Genomic DNA, 11,733 nt, shown 5'->3' on the forward strand with positions numbered 1-11,733 from the left:
TCGAGTCTTAATAGTAGTATGTCGACGATAGTGATTGTCGGTCTGTATTTGCCCGTTGGTGGCGGGCTAGCAAGACGAGTGCTAGCGACTCCAGTGAATGACGGGAAGAGTAATGCGGAGAAGTTGATACTTTGACCGGTAATCAGCTAATCATCATCAACTCCTGCTTTGTCCCTTCTTCGAAGTCACAGAATGGGATGACGGAGAGGTGTCAACCTTTAGCTACTGGGTCTTCACACTGTCGTCCCCAGAGAGCGGATGGTCAGTCATTGTGTCCTCAAGAAATTATTTCACCCATTTGATATTCCCCACGGAAGCTTCTCTCCAACTCACGAGAGGATGGAAACTGGCTGCTTGACTTGCCATGGCACTCGTGTACTTGAAGAATGGGTGTGAGATCAGTCAGTTCATTAATTCGAAGGCAACTTGTTACTAGCTACCCATATTCTAGACCCAGGAAGGATCCTTGGAGCCCGGTGACGACTTGGGTGCCTCTGTCGTGCTTTGCGGCTGCGTTCCCGATCCGTCCGTACTTAAGTACACGGGTTTCTGTTGTGGTTGCCCAAGTGGACTTGGACCTGGTCTATCTGCAGCGGGCTGTCCCGTGTGCGGTACGTCAGCCGAGGCAGAGCGTTGCCGATGTGTCGTGGGCACTGGTATGAACACATCCCCTTCAAGTTCACCTGTGTCTGGTCTCGAATTCTTCCTGCTGCCGCATTCTGAATTCGTGTCGCCTCCGGTACTGTCTGTTTTGTGTATGTGCACCACACCACCTTCGTGTCGGTATTGAAGCCCCTGTCTCGTCCACCGCTTTTCTGTAGGTGTTGGGGGCGGCTTGAATGCCGACCCTCGTCGGGCCTCCTGTATGTTTGGTGCACTCGCCACCCTGAGCTGTCGACCAGCAGGTTCCGGTGCTTTCAGCTGGTGCTGTTGTTGCGGGGCTGTGGGTTCTGCCTCAGCCGGCTCAGTTGCGGGCACTGTTGCATCACAGTCGGCCGCTGCCAGCAGTCTCTGTTCGCGGATGTATTTGTTCTTGGCAATGATTCTCCTACGGTCCCTGCAAGAGAATTGGCAGATAGAGAAATTACAATAGATCTGGAAAGAACAAAGCTGAGGACTCAAGTGCACCTTTAACCAAAGGTCTTGCTCCAAGAGCAAGTGCAAGATTACGACTCTCTGGAGAAATGCGTATCAGCGTAACACATTTTTTTTTAAAACCATAAATACGAATGCAGGTTTGTGTTTAGGGTCCTTCTAATATTTTATGGTCTATAACGTTTAACATGGCCACCTGTCCAATAACTTGGTCACTCCCATTTGCACAAGGGCCAACCCACATAGTCCATTTTTCTCGCAGCGACAAACCATGACTTGAATATGAAGAGAGATTATGGATAATGGGTTAGCCTTTGTGGGAGTGACGAAGTTATCGACAACGTCGCCATGTTGAAGGTTATGAACCATAAAAGGTTAGAAGAAACATTAAACACAGACCTGCATTCGTACAGGCTGGCCTGTTTATTTGACCACTTTCGTTGACAGATCTCAGCCATTCAGTGAGAAGTTCATCGTTCTTTGCTTATCCTTTAATCTTTGATAATAATGCCGAGTACACTGCGTGAAGATACAGGATACGAATATTATAAGCACGGGGAAAAAAGAGAAAAAAGTCAAGGATACATCAATACGTCTACGTTCAGGGCAAATACTTTGTAAATCGGTATTTGAAATGCGACTAATACTGGTATGTTTATATGCGTTCGCCTTCATGGCATTAACTCGTAGATTTCGCGTAGTGACTGACAATTTGTTTACGCCTCCTGGAGTAATATGAATTGGAAGAGAAGTGTAGGAACCACTCCACAGCACAGCAAAGAGAATGAGAGTGCGTTGGAGAGAGAAAGAGAGAGAGAGAGAGGGGGGGTGGGGAGAGAAAGATATAAATAAAGAGGGAGGGAAAAAATGAATGACGCAGAGAGAGGAAGAGAGAACACATAAGAGGTTGATTGCTTCGTCACCGGCGTCATGGCTTTTAGTGACAAATACCGTTTAAACATCGCGTTGCGCATCACCAGAATCATTGGGATTCCAGTAAGGGGGAGTGAGTGAGGGAGACGATGGCCGGGCCCCACCGCAGGGGCTGCGGGGCTGCAGGACGGGGGGGGGGGGGGGGGGGGGAGGGTTGAAGGTCAAGACCCCCCCCCCCCATATGTCTGTCATATACTTAGTAATACTCGTGCTGATTTTTCACTCCGTATTCGTCCACAATCGTTAAGATTTACCAGTCATAGTTTAAGGGACATTTAATATTATGTATCTATACATGTAAATATCTATTTCTACCTCTCTGTATATACGCATGTAGATCTTGTTTCTCCCTTTACTCTCTCTCTCTCTCTCTCTCTCTCTCTCTCTCTCTATATATATATATATATACATATATATCTTGAATGAGAATAGAGCAAATACAGGGTGGATGGGTGGGTATAGGTATTTTACTCATACATGAGTTTGTACGTTCGAATGGGCATATTATGGAAAACCAAGTATAGCGTATTGTGTTGGAGGTACCCGAGTACTATAGATTGTATACCTGTATGAGACGTGACCGGCAAACACACTCCCTAATGTATAGGTACACACACACACACTCACATGGGCCCATGCACATAACAAGAAAGAGAGAGATACAGAGAGGGGGAGGGGGAATCAAAATGATAAGAGCATCAAAAAATGCAAAGGACAATTTTTGTAATTCCGTCACTTCGCCAGGAGGATCTACGTAGAGAATGATTAATTTGAAGCGACAAGTTGGGCCCCTGGCGGGCGGCTTTGTCGGTCCCGATCAATGTGCTCTTGAATTTCATGCAGCATCGTCCTGCGATAATCACAAGAAGAGCTATGCGCAACGACTCTACTCATTGTTCAGATGGGTATTACGGAAAGGGGCGGTCTATATGGCACTGAACCTTTTTTTTTTTTTTGGATATTCAATCTCAAAATGAACAAAATACCTTAAATCAATTTCCTACCAGTGTTCATTTATCTATTATCCATTAACCAACTATCAATAAATCAACGAATGTTAAAACTTATATATACAGAGGAGTATTTGATGAACCATTTAGAAAGAATAAAAAATAGCTTGAATTCGCATTACCAATTAGAGATATAGTTAGGCTAATTCGAGACACGATTCAGGTTATGACGTTATGAAGCATCTCTTTGATCATGTTTTTTTTTTGCGTATCTTAAATGTGTACACATTAACTTATAGACGAAGACACAGACACATACATCCGCGGACTCACAGGCACAATATTGCATCACTTGGCTAGTTTAATTTTGATTAATTTTATTTGTTGGTTTCTGTATCATAATACATGGATAATAAAATGCAAACAGCCATGATTGTGATTGCAGGAAATGCAATCATCATTTCATTATTAATAAAAGGGGCGAGCAAAACAATTTGGCATGATTTTGAGATGATACTTATGTTTTCAGATGACTCTGCAGAAAGTTACAAATCCATCTACTATTTTTGCATTTTATACCCATAATGAACTTATACAGATTACCTGAGAATTTCATCATGGATGCCTAATGGTCACGACAAATCACATCGTGTCATACGATTGTTACAAAAAGTGTCTTGACGACATTTTTTGTTTTCTTTTCATCAAGATATCGTGTGTGCCAAACACCATACGTATTTAATGAGTCAAGAGGAACAAATAAGCACAAAACAAAACAAAACAAACAAACAGAAAACAGTATAGGTTACAACCCCCATATTAGATAAGGTAAGAAATTGCAAGAATATTTGCATGAGCTTGAGTGCGCATTTTCGAAATGGGAGAGATTCAGTACGACGAAACTGTGAGTGTACGTACGGGGCACGAAATTGTGCTATATAGGCATGACTTCGATGACTTGCCAGAGCTATATTATGCAGTCACAAGCCAGCCCTCTAAATCGTTTATCAAAAATCGGTTGTCACCATAAAGTGGAATGACTAGGAACTAAAATCACGGCATAGGTGGGGGACTAGAAAATGAATAAAGAAACTTAATGAAATCTACTGAAGGACAATGACGAAGATATTATTATCAGAAAGCTCTGAGTAATTTCGAATAAAGCATTGCATTTTGACCCTCACAATAGCAACACACGAGCAATTTGTTTGCACATGGTTACCTGAACTAAATAAATCAATACATATTTGGTTTGTCATCACTGTGGGTCCTGAAGTCTTAAAACAAACAAACAAACACACACACACACACACATATGTATATATATATATATATATATATATATATATATATATATATATGTGTATATAATTATATATACACATATATATATATATATATATATATATATATATATATATATATACAATTTCACCACAATCTGTCATGTCTTTTATATCATACGGATGGCGCCAAAGAAGGAAATTATCATGTCCTCATCTAGATTTCGGCGCCAAAACGTGGACTATTCAATTAGTGCCGACAGAAGTCTCGTTTGAAAAGCTGCAAATGAGTGTGGCAGATGGGTGTTAATGCAGACGAGGCTCGCTCTCCATCGGTTTCATTTTGCGCAACCCATGTTCGAGTCCTCACCCAAAGGTTGTACGGATTTCATGCCAATTATTGCATAGGAAGTGACAGCATTGTATGATATTCATGCGCGCCGACGTTACGGGCCATCTGTCGGGTTCTCTCCTCTTTTACTGCCTTTGTTTGACAATAATCACTGTATACATTGATTTTTTTTGTGTGTGTTAATTTGGGGATTGAATGAGTAAGCTTATTGTTCGTCTTTTTTTCTGTCTCTAGTGGAAGAGTTTCTTACCAAGATTTTACTATAGAAATGTCCTTGACCGCAACCTTGACAGTACTAGAGCAATGAGCTTACGGCCTCATTTCATTTTCAATCTTAATAATTTCAGTTTATTATCTTCAACCTTTTTCCCCAAAAATACAATGTATACGCGAAAATGCAATAATAATTAGAGATTTGGGTAAAATTGAATTTTCTTCAAAAAATCTAAGTTTACAAGCAAAAAAAAAAAACCCAAACAAACAAAAAACAAACCAACACTGCCAGGGGAAACTGCATACATCAGGTCCACACATTTGACAGGTCCATATCACTGTATCAGTATGCGTTATGGATTACCGACGAAATAACAACCTGCATTAACTCCTACACATGGAGGATGAGAAATGAAGGAATTATGGAAGTGTGCGTATGTGTGTGCGTGTGTATGTGTATGTGCAGTTTGACACAAACATGCCCACACAAGTTTATACCAAGGATTAGACCGTAAACGGAAATTATAGAAGACAGGTGGCGAAAGAATAAAGAGGGACAACAAAAACAAAATGAGCTCTATAGGCATAGGTGGATCTTGAAATTCATCTGCTGTTGAATTCGAGAATTGACTCCATTATACTGGAAAATCTGCTATTTTGTGAACAATATCTCGAGCTTACAATTAAGCTAGTGTTCCGTTACGGTAGTGAACCAATAATCATATCATTCCATGCTTTGGTTTTGTATCATTTTATACAGAAAGATTGTGGGGGCTGAACAGCAGATGAGAAGAGACCCATGTTAACCCCTCCCCCCCCCCCCAAAAAAAAAAAAAGTCCCCACACACAAACACACAAACTTAAAGCAAAAGCACAAAAAGAAGGAAACTTGAGGTTTTATACTTTTAAATAATGAAGTATATAAAAACTTATAAAACACCCCTTTGCGAGCAGACGGACATCTCAATTTGCATACCCTAATTTCGCCCAACAGTAATCAGTAGTGTACGAGCGATCTACATTTTATACAGGTGAAAACAAAATATGCTATGATAGCACTGTATGTTCAATGAGTCTTCTTCAATAAATTTTTGCAACATAGTATAGTAGACATTACATCTGAATCTGCAATCAAGGGTAAAAGAAATCCAATAATATCACATATAAAAGAATATATATATACATATATATGTATATATATATATATATATATATATATATATATAATATACTGTGTATACATAATAATATATCACACATTACGCCATTAAAAGTAGACATTTTTACCACCTCATTTCAAACGTCTGGAGGGAAAAGCGCACGAGGAAATTACCATTCGACTATACGAGTAGTCACACAGGACGCCGTGTCACATGATATTGCGATCAGAATGAGTGGCATTGATTGTGGGGAAAAAAAGTGTCTCAGTTTCAGGATGTTACTAGTACATACAATACTATTATCAGTTCAGCTTCTCAACCAAGCATCTACAGTAAAAGATAGTAAGCAGGGCAGAGGTTGTGTTGTCTCCTTTTGATGCATGAAATGAAACCTGCATAATTCAAGTCAATTAAAATAATATCCAAAATATCACCACGGGTGTAAATGAAATGCAGCCACTATATTGTCATGACGATCACCGTCGCCTATCCTTGTGTGCGTTGATGGGGGACATAACACTCTTACGCTTTTTCGCTTTCCCGCAACATCTACTTAAGCATAAGAAATACACGTTTTAGAGTGATTTCTTTTCATGAATTAAACGCAATACCTTTATCACAATTTGTTGATTGAAAAAAAAAAAGAATCAATGAATAAAGATTTGTAAGCTTTCTGTCCCACTTCCAATTAACGAGACACGAGCCCAATATACATTTCTCTACTGTTGCATGGGTACTTGGTTTCTAAAGAGAGAATAGGAAATGGAAAGAATAACAGGTTGCGGTGGGTCGTCTTTTATAGAAAGAAAATCGAGACTGCAGTATCGTGGAACTAAAACGGAGATTTTGCATACCAACGCCCTGTGGGAAAAGTCTATGTTTCCAATCAGACGACCACAGACGCACAATAATATATATGCACAGCACGTGCACATGAAAGAATGTGGGTCGGTTGAGAAGGTAATGGAAGAATAATGAGAGGAAAGGAAAGAGTTGCTTGAGGGTGTGGCCAAAAGAGAGCAGGAGAATGAAGGTAAAAGAGAGTTGGAGTCTGAGGTATATACAAAAAAAAATCTCTTCCAGGGCGTCACATACACTAAATTTGATATACATATACATACACACATACAGACACACGCAGACACGCAGACACGCAGACGCACGCACACACACACACACAAACAATACATATATATATATATTATATATTATATATATATACATATATATATATATATATATATATATATATATATATATATATATATATAGGTAGGCCTACATAAAAGTTAGGCATGTCTATATGTAGGCTATCAATCATTAACTCACTTATTCTTCGAAAGAATGAATAAATAGCGATTTACATGTCAAAATATAACACCTATACACAAAGGCAAATTTATACCAGTCCTCTTGTATAGAGATATTGAAAATTGCACTCATTGAGAAATTAAGTAAGAAAGCTTGAGATTTTCAAGATCACATAATATACATAATTATCATTTACAAATCATCGTTTCGAAAATGATACTCATGCAATTTTAGTGACGTCTACTTGAAACAAACTGGTTCGTCATTAGATATTGTCCTTTCAATTTACAACTAACGCCACACAATTCACATTCAGTGCTTTGTCAGTGGAGGCGTATATAAATGCACGACTGCATGCGGGCGTTTGTGTCTATTATGTATTCAAATAGCAACTTAAGGAACACACAGGCCTAAAGGAGTGGATCAACCCTCTGCATGTCTTCAGTAAGATGTCAATCTTCACTTGGAGGTTACAGTTTAGACAAATCTTGACAAAATAGGGTTTGTTTTGTCAAGCGCATTGATAAAAAAAATGTCTAAACGTACACACCCAAACATTTTCAGCCCCTTGCCTGATATTGTGTTTGGATTTGGGCAGCTGAATGATCAAGGTTTGGAAGCTTTGACATGGCTGTCAAATGAAACCTACTTCAATTCAATTGCAACCCCCTTCTCCGGCCCTCCCAACCCAATAGAATTACAAATATAAAATCTAGTCTCAAGTATAGGGAGGTTTGGCTTCGTCTCTGAATTTCCCCGTATCATCTCAGCTAGCATCGCACGAGAACTGCTTATAATGAACCTTATAGTTTGCCTTCCCTTCGGCCAAACGGCCATAGTATCTGAAAAGACGGTCCATAAAAGAGACACGTAATGATGTTTGAGGAAGCGTTTAGTGTCGAACTGCTACCGCTGATGATTATTTCTCGACATAAAAAGGTTCCCCGAAATTCAAGTCTTGTATTTTTATCAGCATTCAACGGTATAAGTAGGTCTACTTATAAACGTCACTTGCAAGCTTTTTTCCTTCAGTAATAAGTCAATGCGACACGCGCTCGCTCCATTGCACATGCACGCACACACACACACACACGCACACACACACACACACACAATGCACACACACAATCATACAAAATGTACCCACTCTGTGTGTCTTGCTGTTAGGAGTTAATTTCATGTTGTGTGATTGCACAGAATTATCATACTCGTATAGTTTGCGGAACGTCCATTTTCGTTCACTAACTTGCATAACACAAGTTCATCATCGGTACGAATCATTTGTGATAGCAACGAGAATACCTTTATATATTTCTCATACGTTCTGAGTATCAACTATATTATCAGAAACAAATTGTCCTTAATTTTCCTTGTTTGGAATAACTGAATGTATTAACCAAACACCGAACAGACAATCTTGAGGGGGAGACAAGTATGTATAATGGTGTGTCGTTTAAACTTTTTGTGCATTTGACAGTTTGACTGATATTTCTGCCTACCGAACAATCCCAGTTCAGGAAACTCACTTACTTCTTTATGGCAGTGGCCCAATTTATTTCTCACACGAGAAATGACTCGGAATTTTTTTGTTTAAAGTTTGATTTGACAATGCAACAGATAACGGCAAATGTAATCATGACCAGCCTAATACATTTATTCCTTTCGTTTTTGTTTCCACAATCATCTTACAGGAGCACAATATCGTTCAACTTAGATACTTTTATGCCCTAAATTTACTGAATTAAGATATACAACTTGAAATGCGTGTATGAAATAGAATAGACACTTTTCTCTTTTACAATATTATCAAAATGTATAATTATGAAAATTCCCCCTTTCTTGTTTACGACAGCGTTGCTGAATATCTTTGCAGTATCGTCACAGAAATACGTTCATATTACTGTACAACCGATCTTGCAAGACTAAGTTCAGTGATATTGGGCCTACATGTTGTATAGATGCACTATCAGGTATCACACTCAGCGAAAAAACAAACGGCACATCAATCACATCCACCATGGAGCTTTAATAGAAAACGACATCAATAAAAATCATTCGCTAACCTCAAGCCACACCTACATTTACCTTCACCGCGTGCACCACTCGCCAGAAAACTCTTTCAACGGAACTGTCACGTTTTACGAAATTATCTAAAACGGCAACTTGGCATAACGCGAATATGTAGGGTTCTTTCAAATGTATTGGGTATTGTTAGGAAGGCTCATTCGAACGGCGCTGTGTTAAGCACACATTAGCCACATTTCCTATCCTCCGACGCGCTAAGAGACCCAAGATTAGAACCTGGTAACGAAGAAGAGCTGTTTGCCGAGCAACATGCTGAATAGGGCATCCGCCACAATATCGTAGCCGTCTGTACTTTATTGATTTGAATGTCACGGTCTCTTATAGCGAAACAGAAAGAAAATAGAAAATATGAAGAAGAATGAGAAAATCGACATCATCAGCGACTGAGAGAAAGCTAGTAGCGTCACACTCACGGTGTTCAAGAGAAAAGACGAATATTATTCACTGAATAAGACAGAAGATGAAGCAGTGTTTACTCACATTATAGCCCTGTACGCCGAGTAGAGACACGTGAAAAGGAAAGCAGAGGCGATTGCCGCGCCCACTACAATGCCTGCTATATAACCCGCTTCACTGGACATGGTTTCTTCGATAGTATCGTCCGATTCAAGGTTTTGTGTGTGTCTCTCTCTGCTACGTCCTCCAAACAACTAAACAACACATTCACAGCCACATGCAAACGAAATGTATCCTTCTTATCTGCTCCAATGTGCAATATTCCAAAGGAAAAGGCGATGCCAAGAGATCTGGATGTTGTGCGAACAGGTTGGTGTACGACGCCGCGTAATGAGCAACATACTGGGAAGATACACACAATAAGGAAAAAAAGCAAAACGAAAGGCTAAACTATGTAAAGATTTTGGAACGAAGTGATTGAGTGAGGAGCTGACGACAGTCTGCATGCATGCATTCTACAAAAGCGCTATCTAAACAGTGCGCCGGCGAGAAGATTCGGCCGACTCGCTCCGAGCGCGCGAATCCGTAGACTCTCTAGCCTGTTTCCACTGTTTTTCCCTTCTGTATGCAGGACTCTTTTTCCCCCCCTTTCGTAGCATTTGCCACACGTGCACTGTTGAATGTGCGCGCCTACATCCTTTAGCCATCCAGCGAACATGTACGTGCGCAGAATACCACGCCGCAGATATTTATCTGCATAAAAAGGGAGGGGAGTTACATTTAGACTAAATGAGTTATGATCCTTCCGTAGCCCCCCCCCCCCCCTCTCTCTCTCTCAGGAGAGATAATAAGGATGCATGACAGAAGGCAGTGATATACTAGTAGTCGATACGCTCGTATCTCTCTCATGCACGGTGAATTATTTCCCTTCCCATAATGTCTCTGATTATATTTATTATAAAGTATATACAACTACGCGGCATCTACATGTATATTCGTTTACGGGTGATGCAATATAGCCGAAAAGATGATAAAAAGCCACACGTATATTTTTGTGGGGGTTCTCTGTATTGATTGGGTTAATGTTGTTCAAATTGTGAGATTGAAAATAAGATTCGTTATTGCGCCAACGTCTCTCCCCAGCTGAGAAAAGTTTTTGTGCAGTCGGAGAAGGGACTCTCTTTGGAAGATAAAGGGAGGGAACTGGGTGCAAAAATGGATTAACTCGTTGGAGGCAAATGTTTTAGACCTTTTCTTCATTAAGGTATCCTCCCTAAATGTATATCCTCTTCACATCCCCCTCGAAATTTTGACATGAGTACTCTTGCATCCATTCCTAAACCATACAAAGCAAACGTACAATAAAATGAAATGAGATTAAATCAATAATAAAAGAAACCGACATGCCCATTGCAATAAATCACCCCCCCCCGCAGAACTGAAGGGAGAGAAGATAGTCAAGCGACGCCGCTGACAAGGCGGAGAGAATTACTTTTATTTCGATCCCACTGCCTGAGAAGAAACAAAAACTCGAGTATTATCTCATTTTATATACCTCCCGCTCCACTCAATCTCTTTTACAGCTGCCATGTAGATGGAGGCCAGAGAAATATTCAAGCACAGTTACGCCCGTATTACGGTGAGAAGCAACTTGTTGATAATCCACTGTCTGGCTCAGGAGTGTAATGGTCGCTGTTGATGTTGTCGTATCAGGAACATGACTGCATACTAATGTTAAATGCGTACAATGTACCTTGTTGCTCACTGCATTTCTCAAAATCAGTTTTCTCATTTTCTATCTCTAATTCTGGTTTCTTTTCTTTGTGGACAAAGAAAACCCCACTCACATAACAAGAGTCACTTTCTGTCGAGATTGTCAGGAGAAGACTGATATTGTTATAAAACCGTCTGGCGGGAAGTTGATCCCCAGATGTAGAGAATTGATCGTGATTATT

At 40.0% G+C, this 11,733-nt stretch overlaps 1 protein-coding gene across 1 annotated transcript; it reads right to left on the reverse strand.

Moving 5' to 3' along the window:
- Positions 1–447: 447 nt before the first annotated feature.
- On the reverse strand, positions 448–10,152 carry LOC139740228 (uncharacterized). The gene is made up of 2 exons (XM_071650812.1): positions 9,863–10,152; positions 448–1,057 (listed from the first exon to the last, which is right to left on the reverse strand). Exons 1-2 carry the CDS (start codon positions 9,961–9,963, stop codon positions 448–450), a joined length of 711 nt encoding a protein of 236 aa, XP_071506913.1. The 5' UTR covers positions 9,964–10,152.
- Positions 10,153–11,733: the final 1,581 nt, after the last annotated feature.

Source organism: Diadema antillarum, unplaced genomic scaffold (assembly GCF_040938485.1).
Source record: "Diadema antillarum isolate AM-2024a unplaced genomic scaffold, OU_Dant_1.0 seq00000843_RagTag, whole genome shotgun sequence".
NCBI classification, from domain to species: domain Eukaryota; kingdom Metazoa; phylum Echinodermata; class Echinoidea; order Diadematoida; family Diadematidae; genus Diadema; species Diadema antillarum.